Consider the following 21,301-nt stretch of genomic DNA (forward strand, 5'->3'; position numbering starts at 1 on the left):
TGAAAGAACACTCAAAACATGAAGTGCTAGCTGAAATCGGTAGAGAAAATAGGGCCTCTTCAGAAGATCACTGTGTGGGAAAATGATGTTTACAGGATTATGCAAAAGAGAAGAGACACAGTTTCATAATGAAAGACAATTGTGAAAGATTTTATTCTAAATAACGCATGCAAGTTATTGTGGTCATTTACTGCAGACAATGTGAAGGGAGGCGAAGTCCATTTTAAAAGACAAGTCCAAACCTAAAGCAACTGTATGAAGTCATATTCCAAGAGTGATCCAAGAGGCCCTGCCTATAAATGGAAATAGATGTAAACTGCTGCCACACAAGAGAATTTCTAGCAAATCCATTTTCTACTCCTATGAGCTTTCTCAGGAAATCATTACTGGGAAGTCACTATTTATCAAAGACCCATTCTGGGTATGTAAGGGAGGGAGGGAGAGAAGCGTACAGGCAGACTAGAACATAGTAATTAACCGTATGGCTGGCTCTATGTTAAGTCTTTGACACATACAATATAATTCAACCATCATCACGATCTTGGATGGACGGTATTATTTTTCCCATTACACAGATGAGGAAAATTTTTTTAAGATTTTATTTATTTATCTGTGAGAGACATAAAGAGAGAGGCAGAGACATTGGCAGAAGGAGAAGCAGGCTCCCCATGAGAAGCTTGATGCGGGACTCCATCCCAGGAACCCAGGATCATGACCTGAGCCAAAGGCAGACGCTAAACCGCTGAGCCACCCGGGTGCCCCCAGATGAGGAAATTTAGGCTCAGACTATATAAGGTAACATGCCCATAGAACTAACAATAGCAGGAATCAGTACTTGAATCCGAGTCTGACTTCAAACACTGTGCTCTAATGCTATACACTGTCTTGATGTGGTAGCAGTGGGGGCAGGAGGGTGTGGAGAATGAGATTTATTATTGCACATCTGGAGTCTGAGGAGATCGTGAAGACACACGTTCAAATTCAGGGATGGAGAAATCTGGGTTTCTATCTGGCTGCTGCTTGAAATGAGCTGCCTGACCTTGGACAGGTCAATGTACTTCTCCAAGTTCTGGGTTCCAAGGTTTCTCTGCCATATAGATGAACACTAAAGTCTAAAATCAGTGATGAAGGGGCACCTGGGTGGCCCAGTGGTTGAGTGTCTGCCTTTGGCTCAGGTTGTGATCCCAAGGTTCTGGGATCGAGTTCCACATCGGGCTCCCTGCAGCAAGCCTGCTTCTCCCTCTGCCTATGTCTCTGCCTCTCTCTGTGTCTCTCATGCATAAATACAAATCTTTAAAATAAAATAAAATCTGTGATGGACACTAAAGAACTGCCCCCTCTATCCAAACAAGAAGCTACTCATAAGAGTATTGGTGGAATACTACACAAATCAAATGGGCATTCTGGACCATACTTTCTCCAGAGGAAGAGACAGTCATTACTGAAATAAAGCAGGTAGAAGAGGACAGCCTTTCCACACCTGTTCCTACCTCTCATTGAGACGTGCTAGTTTTCCCAACAGCCCTCCCCTCACCCTGGTTTCCCTCCAGGCTAAATACTTCTGAGGGGCTCGAGGTTGGCAGCATGCCAAACTAAAGTTAATTTTGCAATGAGTTTGGCAACAAAGTACTAATACAGAATAGAAGCAAGTCTTGCAGCCTCTTAACCAGAACGTCTTCTTGTCTCTAATTGGGAACCACAGACCCTTAGGAGTTCAGACCCAGCGGAGACTGTTGTAAAGAAAGGGAGTGATGGTTTACAGAATCACAAGACAAAATAGGAATCAGAAAATACCTTTCACCATTTCAGGTTAAACTATGGTGGTTAAACAAGAAGATAAAGCAACTTCCAGACATTTAACAAGAGATGCCATGAGAAATGTTGCCATCCTTTCCTCCAACCCATTAAGAGCCTCAGATTAATAATATGAAACAGAAGCATGAACATTGGGTAGTTATAAATAGACACTATTTGATGATCAAGCGTAATTTTGCATACAGAGCACACGTTGAGATAATCATGGCCAGAAGGTACTTCTGTATTTCTGATTAACTTTACAAACAGTTAAAGTACATAAGAGAAGGAAATCTTAAAAAGCTTTAATGGACTGGAAACAAACAAGCAAATCCACCACATGAAATTAATCATAATATTTATAAAAGAAGCCCCAAGCACTTTAAAATGAAGGTGGGAAAACTGCACTAAATGATTTATTTGTAAAGCTATCAGATTTTAACACTAAAAATTTCAAAGTGCCTTTTATGAGCAAAGTCCACACACCAATGGGACTCTTTGGAAGCCAACTGTGAGTTCTGTGACCAGGTGGCTTGTTCTGATTCTAAAGAGTGCCCAGGACATGGAGTACTTCGGCAACCAGATTCGTATCAGAGAATACAGCAAGGAAACTCCTTAGAATCTCAGGGGTCTGTTTGGTTTCAAAGTTGCTATATTCCTTAAGTAAAGGATAATACATTTTTAAAAATGATATAACTAACAGCTTCAATAAAACCAAGGTAGACTATCATATGTCTTGATTTCTAATGAGAGGCATATGAAAACATTTAATTGAAAGGACACATTTAAGAAACAAAGCAGATAAACATAGGGGAAGGGAAGGAAAAATAAAATAAGATAAAAACAGAGAGGGAGGAAAACCAACAGACTCTTAATTCTAGCGAACAAACTGAGGGTTGCTGAAAGGGAGATGAATGGGGGAATGAGGTAACTGGGCAATGGGTATTAAGGGGGGTACATGATACAATGAGCACTGGCTGTGACATGCAACTGATGAATCCTATACTCTACCCTAAAACTAATAATATATGTTAACTAACTTGAATTTTAAAAAATAACAATAAGGGGACATCTGGATGGCTCAGCAGTTGAGCATCTGCCTTTGGATCAGGGCGTGATCCTCAGTCTGGGATTGAGTCCCACATCGGGCTCGCTGAGGGGAGCCTGCTTCTCCCTCTGCCTATGTCTCTGCTTCTCTGTGTCTCTCATGAATAAATAAAATCTTTAAAAATAATAACAAAAGACAGAAAACATGAAGCACCTGTGACCAATATCAATTGCTTAGATGAAAACTTGGTTCAATAAGAAAGCCAATGCTGTTCTGTTTCCTTATATGTTTGTAATATTTGCTCTCAGGACCATTCAGCTGCCAGGCACATTACCTGACCAGACTAAAAGGTCTTCAGTATCGTAGGAGTCCCTGGCCTTGGGCTCCCACCCACCTGACAGGTGCCTAACAGATGACCAAGATGTGGATGGAGCCCTTGCGATAATGTAGCAGGAAACACCTACCGGCAATGTCCTGCTTCCTTCAAATCAGTGATCCACAATCATCAGGTATTTCAAACACTTATATGGTGAGTACCATGCTCTGGGGAATACGACTTCAAGTTATAAAGCAAGATCAGATAGATGAATTGAAACATAATTTGGAAAAAAGAAAAAGAAAAAAGAAACATAATTTGGGGGGTAAATGGCCTAGTAGCAAAATGCATGAAAATGGCAAGTCAATTTCAATCGTTTTCCTTAACTGTCAAAAGAAATATTAAGCTTAAAGAAAAAACAGAAAGTTATTACAGATGGATTTTAAAAGAAAAAAATAAACAGAAATATTCATATTCTTATTGAGGAGAACAATGCTTTTTATCTTTTTCAAGAAAAAAAGTAATTCATTCAGCTCAATTCCAATAAAGGTAAACTTGGAAGTTTTGTTTTATTTAAAAACTCTACTTATTAAAATTTAAAGATAAATTTAAACTCTAAAAATCCAGGAAGCTGTTGGATATTACTATATCCAAAAGCCAATCTAATGGAAAACCTTATCTATGATAAACATAAATAAGTTGCACCTATACCATAGACTAGCAGAATGCCTGACATGCAGGACCCCAACAATACACATTTGTTGAATTAATGAGTAGTTGAATATATTTGGATTTGTCGTGCTATTTCTTTGTCCTTGCGTATGAAGCAAACTGTGAACTCTTATATAAGTTTTTCTATAAATACCTGCTAAAGAGAGGAAGGATGACTGGCATTGAAAAGAAACTTATAAATTTCCAACTTATGATCCATACTCAATATTATCATGAAGGTTTTGGCACTTAGAATTCTGCAGTGAGTCCTAAGGAATTTTTTCCTTCTAATTTAAAATTATAGACCATATAGAGTATCTTAAGAACATATGGCCAAGTTTATGTGATCATCTGAGGAGAATAATTCCGTTTCATAAAAAATGCAAATCGAGCAGTAGTGCATTAATTCATGCCAACCCTGCTCTCAAGACAGTCACCAGGGACCTCCCACATGAAATCAATATGCATACATCTATTTAACTTTTATCACTGGCTCACTAAGTAAATATCAGGCTATAGACCACTTAGGTATTCATTATTCACAAGCAAATAGCAAACGTAAAAAGCGGGCTGATAGTGTCAAGTCGTTAACAAATCAATCGATAACTGTTCCCTTGTTTTAGTTTGCTGAATGAGGGCAAAGATGTGCAACATCTGGAGAGCAGACTGTTAATGTGCTACCAAGGTGCAATCTGTTAACGGCAGAGGGTTGTATATTTACGCTGACTCGGAGACAACCTCTCAAGGAAACGTGAGGTTGTATCTGTCTTCTCAGGCTTTAATAAGCGCTGAGACAGATCCACTCTTGGTACTACTCCTGTATACCAAAGGGTTGAGATCTCCAAGGATCACAGTGGGAAGCGAGACTCCCTTGCCTCCCCAAGGTGTCCGCGAATGAGACAGAAACGAAAAACACATTTGAGTGCCTTGCATGATGAGGAGCAAAGGATTTCATCCCCAAACCTCCCATTTCTATGGCTTCTGAAGCAAGATTTCAGCATTTTTCAGAGACCACATGTATCCCCAAGCAACTAATCCCTCCCCTCCCAGAGTGAACAAGGATGGTTCCAGTTTCGTAAAACACCTCACATTTGTTTTTCCTAAGTGTGAGCCCTGATAAACATGACATTCACAGTGCCAAACCCCTGAGAATAGCGTCCTTTGTACATTCATTTTAGGATGATCGCTACTCCCGTCTGTCTTGTGTCACAGACAGCCAATACGTCGTGCTGTATCTGAGGTCACTTACCCAACGTGTCAACGTGTCAACTAAGAGACAATGAAAATGAAACGAAAAAAAGGAAATTCAGTCACTGGAATAAAGCTGAATTTCACAACTCCTTCCCCACTTCATACCACATGATAAAAACCATTGTCTACAAAGTGTCATCAATGACAACAACAGAGCTCGGAGAATTGCCCACTTTTCCTTTCATCTGTTCTAAAAAATCAATAGCAAGACTCAAAGCCATACAAATGATGCTCTTAGAATTATAAGAACTAAAGACAATATAAGGTAGAGACAGAGAGAACATCCTTCCCACTAACAGCAAGAGTTCAAAAGGTCCCTCTTCACCCTGTACTCATTTCTGTGACTTGATCTGTGGGGACAACACTGACTATTTGTTGTCAAATGCAGAAGTTACCATCAGCATAAGCACATATCCCTGCTGGAAGCAAGTCGTGCTGGGTTTTAAATGAACCTGCACTGTATTTACTTACCCTCCTGTCTTATTTCCTAGGTGAAAGGTTTAATTAATACTTCACCCCAGAAGCAATCTGCACAAGAAACAGCTTTATTGGGAGTAGAAGTCATAACAGCAATCCGTTCATTCTGTGAGTGGCAATTTTCTTACTGTGTTTTCCTTCTCTTCAAGGGAGATCGTGGTCCCCTCCTTCTGTCCCAATGATAAATGCAGAGGCCATAAAATGATCCACAATGAACGAGCATTGGAAAACATGCTCTCATTGCCCCTTTTTCTGTCTTCATCTAAGATGCTCAGGGCACCCCTTTATTCCAGAGCACAAATCCAAGCAGGCCCTCCTCCATAACACGAGCAAACCACACTGTTGGGTCCTGCCATTACATTTTCTCTGTTTATCAGCTTGGCAGCTAGGGGCACACACAGCCAGGATGTCAGAAGCAAGTTGCAACACGCGTGCTCTGCACACACTCTACCCCCGCCCACCCCGCCAGCACCTGACAGAAGCTGCACCCACTTCCCTCCCGCTGCCTGCCTTCTCCCCCTCCCCACCTTACCCTGCCCAACAGGTTGTCCTGAAGCAGCGTCTCCTGGAGCACGGGGGCCACCTCCTCCAAGCTCAACATGTGGCAAAGGTCGGTGAGTTCCTCCTGTCCCAAGGACCCGGTGCCCGTTGTATCAAAACTGTCAAACAGCTCCTTGAGTCGAGCCTCATGCTGGTCCTGCTCCACCTCATCCATCCCATAGCCCACGGCGCTCACCTGTGTGGAACAGAGACAAGGGCGGGTTGTGGCAGCCCCGGGAATCCCACCCGTGCCCTGGCCAGCCCCTCAGGAATGCTCTGTGTGGCCTGGCCCCTGGTGCTGGTAGATCAGGACCTCAGTGGAGGCAGGCAGGAGAGGTGATGCTGCCCCCCGCCCCCGCCATCCCCTGCCCCAACCCCCAGCAAGACGGTAGGGCTCTCCAGGAGCCAGCCCTGGCCAGCCCAGTTCCCACAGGCACTCACACCAGGGCCACAGCCACAGGCCGGGTCACGCGGGGTAACATTACCAGAATGAGGGAGTCTCCTCTCCTGCCTGGTCTTCAGGCGGGCAGCCAGTCTCAAACTCAAGACCAAAAGAGCAGTTCTCCTATCAGATCATCTGGCCCTGGACTTACAGAAGGTGAAAGGCCACTTCGGATACTCAGTGCTTTCAAACTACTTGGTAGACCAATAGGCTGTGGGGCCTGAGCTTCCATGCAAGTTGGCGAGCTCCAGCCCGCCTGCCCAGATGTTGCAACCCACCCCTGTGGCCAGCCTATTTAGTTCCACATCGTTCAGCCTAGATGCCCCCCACCACTGTTGGCCTGAAGACTTGCTGCGAGAAGCACTAGATGAACATGTCTGATACAAAACCACCTCCCTGTTTACATGAGACACACGCCTTTTACACAAGTTCCTCAAAAAGCAGCACAATTAACTTCACTGGTGCAATTACATGAGGTGTGACAGGAAGAGCAGTCCCTGAAGCTCACTTTAGTCCCCAGGAGCTTTAGGTAATGCCTAGTTGCCTAGAGAAAGGGGAAAACACTACTCCAAGCTTTCAGATTATGAGGTTCAGAGGAGCCGCAGACCAGACGAATCATACAGAGTCTCAGGGAACCTCCCTTATCCAGACCATCTCACATCTGCACACCTGGTCAACCTGTTTTATGTCCTCTGGACCACCCCCAACCCCCAACCCTTCTGTTTCTCTACCTTTCCTGGGATCAATAAAAACATGGACTCATGATGAACTCAGAATCATTTTTGCTAAAAATATACATTATGAAATTCTAGGTTCCTCCTATCTTAAGAGTGAAATCTGGGGTTTTTTTGCTTACACAGTATTTAATTTTTAATGTGGTGTGGCTTCCAGTAATAAGCCTGAAACCTGCCCATCTGAAGCTCCCTTCACCATGATGCAATAAAGCCAAACACAGCGTATACCCTGGAGACGGTGACCTCAGCCATCTGAAACAAGGCTCTCAGAATCAGCCCCTTGACTATAAGCAGCACTTTAAAAAATATATTTTCTTGCCAATACATTTTTTACTATGATTAAAAAAAAACACATAACATGAAATTTTACAAAAATTTATTAACAAAATGTTAGGTGTGAGGACAATCTTCACTATATGTTGTGTTGTTGTACAGATCTCCAGAACTTTTTTCATCTTGCATGACTGAAACTGTACGCACCACAGAGAAACTTCCCACTGCCCTCCTCCCCCAGCTCCTGGCAATCACCATTCTAGTTTTAAAAGCAGCACCTCTGAGGCACCTGGGTGGCTCAGTGGTTGAGTGTCTGCCTTTGGCTCAGGTCATGATCCCGGGGTCCTGGGATGGAGCCCCACATCAGCCTGCTTCTCCCTCTGCCTAGGTCTCTGCCCTTCTCTCTGTGTCTCACATGAAAAAATAAATAAAATCGTAAGGAAAAAAAAAAAAGGCAGCACCTTTAACAAAAGCCCTGAGTGGGCAGCCCTGGTGGCTCAGTGGTTTAGCGCCATCTTCGGCCCAGGGCATGATCCTGGAGACCCAGGATCAAGTCCCACATTGGGCTCTCTGCGAGGAGCCTGCTTCTCCCTCTGCCTGTGTCTCTGCCTCTCTTTCTCTCTGTCTCTCATGAATAAATAAATAAAATCTTAAAAAAAAAAAAAAAAAAAAGCCCTGAGTAAGGGAACTCTCTAACTTAGAGGTGATGTTCATAGAGCAGATGGGAAACACAGGCAACATGCAAGTTCAGGTGTTGAACATGGACAGGACTGAAAACGAGAGAAGCTTCCATCACACGTCAGTGCCACTCTAGGCAGTGCTTTCTTCCCACAGACACTGTTCAAAATACTACCAGCTAAAACAGAGTCTTGACCATCCCAAGAGTTTCAGCAGAACTAGGTGGATTCAAATAGTTCCACCACTCTTCAGTTTTTACTGAGGCCACTCATTAAAGCAATGTAGCACCATCTAGATCCAGGCTCCTGGTCCGGGTGTGTGTGTGTGTGTGTGTGTGTGTGTGTGTGAGAGAGAGAGAGAGAGAGAGAGAGAGAGAGAGAGAGGGAAGTGGAGAATGGGTCTTCTAATTATCAGCTTTTCTATTACTAAGGTGCTGCGGGCTCTGGCTGCCTTCCCAGGGTTGGTCTGTTGGGTTAACTAATCACCATGCAAATGTTTTCAAAATAAGTTGAGAGTGCTATATAAACATCAGAGCATCAGAAAAGAAACACCAAGGTGTTAAGCAAAGCCACAAAAGTTAGGAATTTAGAGAGGGCCAATGCCTAGCTAATGAGATTTACTCAGAGTCTGCACGTTGCTGTTGGCTAAGATCTGAGAACACCCAGGTGTGCTGGGATTTTCAGGGTTGCGAGAGCTCTCAGCCCCACTCTGGGTTTTACAGTCCCAGGTTTACAGGCTACAATCTGACCAACTTCATAAAAGGCTGCCTATTCGACTTTCACTTGATTTTGCATTAAAAAAAAACAAACTCAAAAGTGAAAGAATTCTAACATTTCCTCTTTTTCAAATTATTTTTAAGGGGCGGGGATAGGTTCATTTAGACCAATGAAAGAAAATCCTAAAACTCATCATGTACTGCAAAGTCCTGATCTTATCCATAGCTCTGAATTTCATAAACTATCATTCCCTGATCTTTGGGAGGTCATTGGATTTTCACTAAATCAATCTCTTCACAGCAGCTTTCCTTTTCTATCTCTTTATTTCATCTCCCTCCTTCCCAAGACACTGTGCTTCAGAAAACATTCTTTTGACTGAAGGGGTGGAAAACAGCCCCAAATCTGCGGAACAAATGAGCATACGGAAACATCCAAACGATGTTACATATGGTGACAAGTTGTCAGTCCTCATTTGGCACAGAATGCATTTTTACTGGTTGCTATTATTCCCCAAATGTTCATGAGTAATTTCATGTGCAAGAATTTTTTTCTCCTCACTTGGCAGAAATTTCCTTAAGGACAAGGTCCACAACTCATTTCTTTTACATCCTCCCCCAAATGCATAGTACAGTCTGTTCCTCACACCAGGGACCCAGTAAACATCATGGACTGACAGTGTAGGGAGATCCCTTGAGTGGTAACTTACTCTGAATGAGTGATAAAATGAGCATATGAAGACTTTAAAATGCCTGTTTCTTCCACAAGCACACCTCTCCTTCCCCATCCAACCCTTTTTTTCAAAGGCATTTTCAGTCTTAGATGTAACTAAGCAGTAGAAAGCCAGAATCCATCCCAAACTGTAGCATCCAGAACTGGCTGGAGTTTAAGGAGTTAGTAATTAAGCCAATAGATTCATAAACTTCAGCTGCATTTGCAGGGATTTGGGGGTGGGGGTGGGGGTGGGGGCGGGAATTCTAGGACATGACTTTGGAGGAGAATCTAAACTAAACACTCTCCAAAGTCCTCTTGTTTATAGAATAGGGATAATAATACCTATCTGAGGGCAGCCCCGGTGGCGCAGCGGTTTAGCGCCGCCTGCAGCCTGGGGCGTGATCTGGAGACCCGGGATCGAGTCCCACCTCAGGCTCCCTGCATGGAACCTGCTTCTCCCTCTGCCTCTCTCTCTCTCTCTGCATCTCTATGAATAATAATAATAATAATAATAATAATAATAATAAATACATAAAATAAAAAAAATAATACCTATCTGAAAGGGCTGTCTTGGGGGTTAAAGATGGCAAGCAAGTGACAGGACAGTCCCTGAGAAAGTTGATACAAGAGTAGAATTGAGAAAACCACTAAGAAAACAGGAGCGACTGACAAAGGAGGGGTAAACTGAAGAAAGGTAACTTAGTCAACCAGCCAGAGATCGGCCTTCAGAGAAGCAGAGCAGAGGCTGTGGAATGCCTCACAGAGAAGAATGCACAGAGCAGGTAATGCATATATAAATAATATTATAAGGGCAGCCCTGGTGGCGCAGCAGTTTAGCGCCGCCTGCAGCCCAGGGCCTGATCCTGGAGACCCGGGATCGAGTCCCGCATCGGGCTCCCTGCGTGGAGCCTGCTTCTCCCTCTGCCCCTCTCTCGCTCGCTCTGTATCTCTCATGAGTAAATAAAATAAAATCTAAATAAATAAATAAATAAATAAATAAATAAATAAATAAATAAATAAATAGTTAGCGGCAGCAAGTTAAGACTCCATGCCTCCTCCATCTTTAAAAGCAGATTACTGGGATCCCTGGGTGGTGCAGCGGTTTGGCGCCTGCCTTTGGCCCAGGGCGCGATTCTGGAGACCCGGGATCGAATCCCACATCGGGCTCCCAGTGCATGGAGCCTGCTTCTCCCTCTGCCTGTGTCTCTGCCTCTCTCTCTCTCTCTCTGTGACTATCATAAATAAATAAATAAAAATTAAAAAAAAAAAAAACCTGAAAAAAAAAAAAAAGCAGATTACTGATACATTTAACATCAAACAAAAGCAGAAAGGCTGAAATATAGTTGGAATTAAGAAGAAACTTTTTTTTAAACTTCTGAGCACCTACTCTAAGTGTGGCCTACACTGAGTACTTCACATAAATGATCTCATTTAATCCTTCTAATTCTTTAAAGTAGACATCATAATCCCATTTTAAGATGTAAAATCAGGCAACTCGTCCAAGGATACAGTGCTAATATGGGGGTGGAGCTGAGATCTGAACTCTGGACTCTATAAATTATGCTCTCAATCCTATGCATGCACACACAACACACGAATGTAACCACTGAAATGACATCAAGGCAAATCCCTTATCTCTACCTTCATGTGTTAATCAGCTAACAAAGAGTACCAAGTACCAGAAACCACCATGAAAACCTGATGGCCACAAACTCCTCCAAATTGGAGTGAGGGGAAGGGTGGGGTTTCTTCCTCCCTACCTCTCTAAACCATTTACTGAATAATCATAGCCTATAAGGCATAGTGATACACAGAACAAGCACTCTTTTTTTTTTTTTTTCCAAAGCAGAGTTGGGATTTAGAGCAAAGAAGAAATGCATTTTTTTTTAATAAAAGTGACCGGGAAGAGTCCCCTATCTTCAACAGTGGGCACAATCCAGAAATTGATCATTGTTAAATTACTTCCTCAGAACACTTAAGTATGTCTAATCTGTGCCATCAATGCTTTCCAGAGTTAAAGCCTACAGACACCCACCAGAGACAGAAATCTTACTCAGAGATGAAGAAAGTTGGGTTTTGAGTGACAACTCCTCCTTCAAATCACAAAGGACAATTCCAATTTTATAAAGCCTACCACAACCCAGGGCCTCTCCTCACCATCTACCTTCCCCATCAAACTGACAGAAAGCCTTTACAATTCCGTTGGAATAGAAGGGCGAGTGTGGCAATATTTTGGAGTTTTAACCTAGGGATGGATAAATAAGAGGCAGATGCACAGAGCCATTTATCAAAACATTTACCACCCAATAACCACCCATACTGAGAACTATTTGGAGCATTTTCCTTCCAAATAACTCAAAACAGGGCTGCCAAAATGCGCAGCCCCTGACAGGGATGTCCATTACAGATCTGTGTTACTGCGCTCCGCTCGGCAACCCTGGCTGATGAATACAATGCCAACTGGGACTGGAAAAGAGGTGGAGGTACAGCTGGAATAATGAAGTCCCCAACATAAGGCCAACATGAAGTGGATACATGAACTTATGAACTTTCCAGCATCCGAGGTACAGAAAGGAGTTTGTAAGAATGGCACCCCAGCCAAAGGGGAACTCTGTTCTGGGCCAGAGGGAGTGAAAAAGGGACAAAGTCTGGCAAGGGAAAACCAAATAATAAATGAACACAATGCCAGAGCCCCTAGCCCAGGCCTTTTATTTCCCTCCAGATGGTCCAGCAGCTGAACAGCTACGAGGAATGTCTGGATGCCCCTCTTGGCTCAGCCGCTCTCCTTGGGTATCATAATAGATGCTTTTAGATTTGTGTTCAGACATAGCTGTTGGGGGTCCACAGACCAGGCAGTGACCACCAAGTGACTAATTTAGTTACTTTATAACAAAAGGGGTGAACATGGACAAACCTTACTTTGGGAAAGCTTTTCATTCATGCCTTCGGCTTTCACCATTTGGCAAGTCAGAGCCTCCCAACGCCAATGATCAAATTAAAATGTTTCTTTTTCTTCTCTTTTTTGCAAACACTTTAATTGCAAAGATTTCCAGTCTTGTCAATTTGGACTCACTTCAGCATATAACGAAATAGTGACAAGAATAAATTCAGTTTCAGCAAAGGCTTTAATAGAAAACGCAACTGTCCCTATTTACATATCTCTATAGGATATTTCTGCCAGAAATTATTGCTGCTCATCAAAATGACTCCTGTGAGGTAGCCTCCTCTCAGTTCCCGGCAGTACCTCAGTTCTAGCTGGATACCACAAGCACCAGAGCATCACCAAGAATAAAATCATGGCAGAAAGAACACAAAAGTTTAAATGCCACCACACACACAAAAAAAGTCAGGTTACATAGATTTGAAAGAAAGTAACCACCTTTGCTGATTACATCCTACTTGCATTTATTCTAAAACATTCAAAATATTTTTCATATTTTACTATCCTGAATGATGGGCCAAAACCAAGCTTTTGTTAAATCTAACAGTGAGGTAGATTACCAAACAGGGAGTCAACTCAGGGTAGCTGGAGGAAGAAAATCATTAGCCTCGCACGTTCAATCAATAGCCTGTAATCAGCTACTAAGAAAATTACAGAAGCAGAAAACATGTTTGTTACTTTCTTGAAAGAGACTGCTTATAGCAACTTTCACTTCTTGAGCCGTATTTACTGGAATTAATCCAGAATGCCTGCAGCTATGAGCACAGTTCCCCCAGGGAGAGCTTCTCTTCTCACATCTATAAACAATAGTTGCCCAACTTTGTTTTTTTATGTGAACATTAGAACATAAATACTTTGTAATTTTTCCATCCAAAAGCTTGAATAAATGATTAACTGCTGATACAGATTGCAACAAAGAAGTGTTCTAATTTTGGGGGGGAAAAAAAGTTGCTCACTTACATATTCCCATAATCTTTTAAAAATTCTATTTGTAATAAGATAAAAACATCTTTTTGCAAGCCTCAGTTTCTCCACCAGCTCCTGCCCAGCAGATGTAAGCTCAATAGCCAGAATTCAAACCACATAATTTACTGGCTCACAGATGAATTGGCATCTATAAAAATAAACCTCCCAAAGAGGCTGCTTGAAGCCCACTAAAATGCTCTGGCTCAACTTGCCAACCCTTTATAAATGTAAGACTGATAAAATGTATTTTCATTATCAACAGAAAATGGAAGCATCAAGATTGGTGAAATGTTAGTTTAGAAAGTCATTTGCAGTGACATTTAAAACAATTTATTTTAGCAACATTTGACTTAAGATAAGAATATTGCCTATTAAATCAAGGTTGGCTGTTGAGAATTCACTGGGGCCCTATTCTCCCCCTCTGCGGCAGTTAACATCTTTTGACATTATGGGTCATCACATATCTAAAATGAAAAAAGATGACGAAAGACACCAGGCCATTCTGAGCAAGTGCCTAATTAAAATGACTGATCTTTGACATTTTAATGCAAAGACTATGCCTGTGATGGCTTCCCTTCTATTGCCCCTGTAAAGGCTTCTCCTGCCTTGGCAATATCTTTATTGATACCCAACCCATGTGGAACATCTGTAAGTCCTTCCCTTTATCTCTGCTGACATTAAGAATGCTTTCCCCTGCGGAATGGCCAGAGAACAGGTGAAAATAAACCTACAAAGGAACTCCCCAGGAGTTCACTTCACCTCCCTAAGAACATTGACAACGGCTGAAGAGATAACTGGTTTTTCAGCCAGCCTGTCACGTTACTTTTATGCACGGCCTGGAAATTTTCACAAACTCCAGAGCAAGATCTGCCAATATATCAGGTCATCCACCAAGACGCTAGCCACTAGAGAAGATTCAAGATAAAATTAAGCTGACACAGGAAAAATACATTTCCTTGTAGACTGTCAAGCCTCTGGAAACAAGCCGACGTAAGATTTTGTCAACATATAGAAGGGAGCCCAACTGACAAATCGTCCATGACCCCAGAAGCTCAGCCCCTGTGCCACGATGGACTTTATCAGGATTCTAATCCTAAAAGGCTACCGTGTCACAAAAGATAACCATGCGATCGGTTTTGATTTCACAAATTCAGGAGTTAGGTTGTATTTGCCATACGAGTCCATCTCAAGAATTCCTCTGCCCCTGTTAAATAAGGAAGGCACAGGATCTCCTGATAGCTAAGTTGTCTAACAAGGTACACGGTAGGGCAATCTTTCCAGCTCCCGTTTTATGAGCACCTCTACCCGGGTTTGTCCAGGGCTGAGACTAGGAAAATGCCTCTCCCTCTCCCTCTAACTTCACAGAGGGAGCTTTCAGCAGTGAAGTGTTTCCAGCAGCTTTGTCCTTTTGTCAGAGACCGGTCTGGTCGTTGCAGAAGCCCAGCCCCGGGAACCCTGGAAGCCTCCCCCGCAGCGCTCCACACTTGCACGGCGCTGGGCTGGCCAGCAAGGCTTCCAGGCAATAACCGCGTGTCGTGTTGTCCTTTTCCCCTTAGTTCCTAGTGACTGCGCTGGGGAAGTCCTATATGCGTTTTCCCCACACACCTTCTAAGACCCCCTCGCCCCGTTTAAGGGCCGCAAACTGCTCCGGCTGCTCAGAGCGCCCAGGCTCATCACCTCGGGTCTCCCCCCGCGTCTCGACCGCAAGTCGGCCTGGGTGGCACAAGGCGACTGGACAACCCCGCCTTCTGCCGCCTCGGGGACTCCGCGCGCTGCGGGCCCTGCACACGGGAGCGGCCTTCCGCGGGCCGCTGCGGCCGGGACCACGCGGGTGGCGGAGGACCCCGGGCCCGGCGACCTGCGATGCAGATGCAGCTGCGCCTCCGCTCCGCCAGCCCATCGCACCCCCAAACCTCAGACGCCCCATTGTGTCACCCGGCAGCGCACAGGCTCGGCCCCCGCCGCGCTCGCCTACCTTCTGGCGGCCTCTCCGTTGCGCCCGCGCCGCCGGCCGCCCGCCTCCGGTGCTCTGCAAAGCCGAGGGGGACGCTTTGTTAGGGCTCAGGACGCGGGACAATGCTTCGCAGCCGGCGCCGCGGGTCCAGGCGGGCGTCCTTCAAAAGGACGCGACTGGGGACCCGCGCGGGCGTCATTTCCATATGTAAGGGGCGGGCGCGTACAAAAGCGCGGCTCTCCGGGGCCGCGGCGCGCATCCTCCCCGCCCCCGGCCCGCCCCGCCCCCTCCCCGGCCCCGGGAGCGCCCCGCGGGCACAGCTCCCGCCCGGCCCCGCGCGCCGCAGGGGAAGCCCCAGCCCGTCCCGCGGCGGGGGGCGGCGCGAGGCCTCCGCGCACCCCCAGGCCGCGGGGGGGGGCCGGGAGCGGGCTCCTGCTCACCGCGTCGCGGGGCTCAAGCGCCCGGCGCCGCCGCAGGGACCATGGCCGCGGGCGCGCTCTGGGCTCGGAGGCGGCGGCGGCGGGACGGCCGCGCCCAGCGCGCTCGGCTCCCGGCTCGGCCGCGGCCACCCGGAGCTCTGGACGCGGGGAGGAAGGGCCGGGCCCGGCGGCGCGGCGGGGAGGAGCCAGGGCGGCGCCGGGGCTGCCGGGGGAGGAGCGCAGAGCGGCCTCCCGGCCCCCGCGGGGTCCGCCCCGCCCCGCCCCGCCCCGGCCCGCTCGGGTCGCGGGAACCCGGGGAGCCCCGTCCCGGCTCGGCCGCCGCGTGGCGCCTCGGAAACGCCCGGGTCCGCGCGGTGCAGGTGGGGGAGGCCGGCGCCTCGAGGCGGCCAAGCCGGGGCTACGGCTCCCCCGCGCCCCCCGCCCCGCCGAGCCTAGGACACCCAGGCAGCCGCGGCTCCGCGCGAGGAAAGGCCCCCGCCCCGGGCCGGCGGGACCCTGGGGTGGGGGTCAAGGTGCCCTTCCCGCCCCCGGCGGTCCCGGATTTCTTGGCCCCTCGGCGCTCCTTGGCCGTCCTTGGAAGAGGGCTCCGGGGGACAGAAGAGCGCTGGACTTGGCTCGGGGCTGAGTGACCCTCCGTGACCCTCCCACCCCGTCCAGGCCGGCTTCGCACCTGCCCACCGTGTCCTCAGAGGCTCCCAGCCCGTACCCAGCCTTCCGCGGCTCTTCCAACCTCCGTCACTGGCCACACTGTTCGGAAATTCCTTGGAACTGGCAGTTCTCCAGCCAAGGAGTGTTCAGTACTTACTACCTCCTACCCCTACTCCACAGCTCCCCCCCAAATCTCTCCTTTCTAACCCCCATCTTTACACTTTGATTTGGACCCCAAGTCCAAGCCTATAGGCAGCAGCTGTGGGCAAGTGACGTCCACTGTGCTGTCTTTGAACTGCAGGGTTAAACGTTACTGGCCTTGAAGAAGGAGCCGCTTCATCCGGATAACCCCTAAGTCTGCTTATTTCAGGAAGAAACTGGAGAACATTCCCTTGCTACTGAAAGAACAAGGGATAGAAAGGAAGGAAAGTAGCATCTATTGAGAATCCAGTGTGCTGGAAACTTAGCAGAAATGATCTTACCTAATTCTCACACCACCTTTAGGAGACAGACATGCCCATTTTGCAGATGAGGAGACTGGGCCTCAGAGAAGCTAGGGCGCGTATTCAGGGTCACACAGCTAGTACTAAGCACAGCTGAGATTCAAAAGCAGAATCGCACTAAACTAAATACACAAATGAGAATATACAAAACTGGTGACATTTTGAATAAGGCCCTACGACTGTATTAATGTCAGTTTCCTGGTACAGTTATTCAAAATATTACCATTGGGTTAAAGGTCCATATACTATTATAAAGTTCTATATATGTTACACTATTTCTTAAAACTTAATGTGAATCTACAGTTGTCCTCAAATTAAGTTTGGGTTTTTTTTAAAAAGCATATCAGTCTTGGGGGCACCTGGGTAGCTCAGTGGTTGAGCATCTGCCTTCGGCTCCGGTCATGATCCCAGGGTCCTGGGATTGAGTCCCACATTGAGCTCCCCTTGAGGAGTCTGCTTCTCCCTCTCCCTGTGTCTCTGCCTCTCTCTCTTGGTCTCTCATGAAGAAATAAAATTTTAAAAAAAATAAGGCATATCAGTCTTATTTTAGAACCCAGTTCTCTTTCAATGCATGCTCCTCCGCCCCCTTCTTAATACTCTTGTGCACACACATGCTCATGTACTTAATGCACAGTTGTTCCATCCAGTAGTAGTTATACAACACACAGACACACAGTTAAGTGAATAGCTAATTTGTTAGCGGAATACTTACAGAGCTGTCATCTTAGAAGAATGTTCACTGGGGAAGGAAACAGCCAACAGTCTCAGAAGGTAAGAATGAAGACATGTTTCTTGTTTCACCTAATTTCTGGCATGGGAGCCTCATCCTACCGGTTCTCTCTCCAAGCATCCCTTTTACCTGCAAGAATCCTTAAGGTTGGGATTGCTCATTAATTCAAAATGGTGATTCCTGGGAGCTAGGGGATGTTGGAGGTGGTGTTCACTCTCTATGGAGAAAGATCAGAATTGGTGGGGGTTGTGTGATTTGAGAAACACAAGATACTCTTTCTTGAGAGCGGTGAATGGGGTGGAGTTAATGCTGGGACCAGACACTTGAAATGACATCCAATCCCCAGGCTTGCTACAAAGGAGGGGAGAGTGTGGAGCATGGCTACTTTGTGGTGTAGCTTTGCAAGGACAATCTTACCAAGGCAGATAATTTAATACCATGTGCCTGCGATTTAGGTTGCATGGGGTGAAAGGTCAATTTTAGTCCAGCATACAATCATTGGGAAAAAAGCAGGGTCTTGCCTTAGAACCTATCACTTGAGCTTTCCTCTGTTAAACAAAAATAAAGATAGTAGAAATAGTAGCCAGGCTCTGATTCTACATTATATGCAATAGAAGGAAAAATGAAAAGAGACATAAACATTTACCCAGCCTGTACAGACTACATTTCACTCGAATCTGTTGCAGTTTATCTGCCTCTGGTATTAAGAGGCACTTTACAAAGAGCCTGTTCAGGGACTTGGGACGCTTAACGAATTAAGGCAGGTGATGTCTTTGAGTGGCTTTTTGCAACATTTTTCAGTATTGGACTGGCTTTCTCAGGTGGCTAAAAGCTCTAAAAAGTTAACCAAAGAATAATCTAAGGTAGAGAAAGTCTGTTTCTTCTTGAAGTAATTTTGTAATGATTAAAGCCAGGACAACAACAGTGGATTTTTTTTTTTTTTTTTTTAAAGGAGAGAGAGAAAATTCAGGTGTTGTAAATTTAATAGGATCTACAGAGTCACTTCTTTTCTGGGTAAGGAAAGCTTATAGTTCTAACCAAATTCAATCTACCCTCCCCCAAAGTCACAGTTGGGGATGAGTTATTTCTTACGTACAGTACATTTAAAAACCAAACAAAGCAAAAATGCTTCTGTCACTCCATAGTAACTCCCATCTCCTTCTACACTTCTTTAATAAATGCCTTTCTTATTTCTCTGACCATATGAAGTGATCAGAACAATCTTCACGTAAGTGACACTGCATCAGGGAGGGCTAAATGGTTAAAGTAGATCATCATTTCTAATCCAAGCCAGGGACTGTGTGGGTAAAGGGACATCATACTCTCCCTGAGGACCTAAGGAAATGGGTGGTGAAAGAAGGAAAGGGGAAATCTGGGTTCCATCCAGATGCATAAGTCAAGGGCTAGGAGAAAGTTTCAATGACAAAATGATGGTGGTAAGCACCCAGGAAGATACTGGGAAGAAAGGAGATAAACACAGAAAAGGGACAGGAAATAGAAGGCAAACTGATTTACACTTTTGCCCCTGAAGAACCCATGTTAGGAATTAGGATTCTCCATTTTCCCTCATGAAATATACTAAAGACAGGACACAGGGACTTAGCATAATTTACCTTATTATTTTTTAAGTAAGCATTGAGTACCTACTCTGTACCTACTACTGTCCTGGAAACCATGAGATATTCAAAAGAAACATCAACCTTGGCTCTTGTCCTCTCTGTATCATTCATTCTCCCTTGGGTAAGCAAAAAACATGCATAGGAGAGAGTAACAGAATAGTGTGAAGTAGCATTAGACTCTAATCAGATCTTCCAGTTGGGAGATAGATAGATAGATAGATAGATAGATAGATAGATAGATAGATAGATAGATAATCTCCATATAAAACATGACAGGGAAGAGAGGGATGAGTCCCCTCAAACATGGCTTCTGTTAGATCATTCAGCCCATCTTCTTTCATGTCAGGTCCTAGATCTCCTTCCTGATAGGCAAGGCCCTCCCTACTTGATCCCTGCGGATGAGTGTTTGCTCAGTGTCCCCAGACAAACTACCCTCCTTCTACTCTGCTCTTACATGTGCCTCTGAATCTTCCCTGTGCTGCTCTCTCTAACCCAGATCATTAGTCCTAAGGCATATTTTATACCTTGTCTCTGTCTACTGTTCTTTATTAGACTCAGCAGTTAATGCACAGCAGGAAGTGGTTATTGAACATGTGCTTTCTGGAGCTCATGAATTGAGCATTTAGGTGCTTTCCAAATACTTGGCACTCAGTGGAGAAGAGATGTTGCATGTGTGTGCATGGCAGAGGAGGAGGACTGCTCTTCACTTTGGGAAGCGTCTATTTTCATGTGTCTGCAATCTGGAAACGTCCTACTGTTCTAAAAATTAAAAATGTCTCAAGACTGACACTCTAGCTTCACTCAAAGTAGAAGGAAATGAAATTCTAGTTTAAGGACCATTTCTCTTCCTTCCCCTTACACTCTCTTAAACACTTAGCCAACATGACATGAAATTTTTACCTTTTTACAAAAAGATCTTTGAATGTAAAATGATGCCATTCAAGACAACTTTAAGTTTTCTAGAATTTGATGTGCATCCAGAAGAAATGGGAACCTGGGAACATATATTTTTATATAGGTCAATAAATAAATAAATTTTAAAAACTGTTCTGTCCAATAGAAAGGTAATATAAGCCACATGTATAATTCCAAAATTTCTAGTAGCCGCAATTTAAACGGGAAAGTAGTGAAATTGTTTTTATTTTATTTAACCCAATATACCTCAAATTATTATCATTTCAACACATAACCAATATAAAAAAATTTTAATGATATAACTTACACCAGCATTTGTACTGAGTCTTGGAAATCTGGTGATTTTTGGCACTGGTCACCCATCTCAGTTCAGACTCACCATATGTGACCATTGGCTACTGTAGTTCGTAGTGAAATATTAGAACAATAAGAGGATTCCAACTTCATCTAACCTCATTCCTTGTTACAAGGAATCTGGGGTTGGGAGGGTTACGTGCCTTGCTTTACATAATCTCATAGTGATTGCATCAGGCTTCTAGGCAGAGCCCATCCACCCTCACACTCACCTTCTGTGGTGAGTCTGCATGGATGATGCAGGCAGCTGCCTCAAAATGAAGCACGATGTTTAGAGATTTTTTTTTAAATCACCACCTTCTATAACCCTTGGACCCCCCAGTAGTATATTAAAATAAAATTTCAGAAGAAAATAGCCCAACACATACTATTTTAATACTTGGAAATGACAGCCCTGTAGGCCATTTGCTAATGTGTGCCCCATGGCCCACGTGTTTTCTGTTCAGCTGTATCTGAGTCTGCAGGGCACCCAGCAGAGAGAGAGGGCTAGAGGCCCAGAAGGCACTGCTGTGCATTGCCTGTCCTCCAGGGATGTGTGGG

General features: G+C 45.0%; 1 protein-coding gene across 19 annotated transcripts in view; it reads right to left on the bottom strand.

Moving 5' to 3' along the window:
* The window catches only part of NIN (ninein), a 104,568-nt gene extending 88,508 nt beyond the window's left edge, over positions 1–16,060 (bottom strand). For 10 of the 19 annotated variants that reach the window (XR_012036599.1, XR_012036597.1, XR_012036595.1 and 7 more), the window contains exons 1-3: positions 15,993–16,060; positions 15,574–15,627; positions 6,130–6,333 (exon numbers count right to left, since the gene is read on the bottom strand). Coding sequence is in view for 12 of the 19 variants with exons in the window: in XM_072838515.1 (XP_072694616.1) it covers positions 6,130–6,312 (183 nt within the window). In the remaining 7 variants the exon portion in view is untranslated. The remainder of the gene's footprint in view (positions 1–6,129; positions 6,334–15,573; positions 15,628–15,992) is intronic. The other 9 variants (XR_012036600.1, XM_072838511.1, XM_072838509.1 and 6 more) reach the window with 3 other exon arrangements.
* Positions 16,061–21,301: the final 5,241 nt, after the last annotated feature.

Source organism: Canis lupus, chromosome 9, assembly GCF_048164855.1.
Source record: "Canis lupus baileyi chromosome 9, mCanLup2.hap1, whole genome shotgun sequence".
NCBI classification, from domain to species: domain Eukaryota; kingdom Metazoa; phylum Chordata; class Mammalia; order Carnivora; family Canidae; genus Canis; species Canis lupus.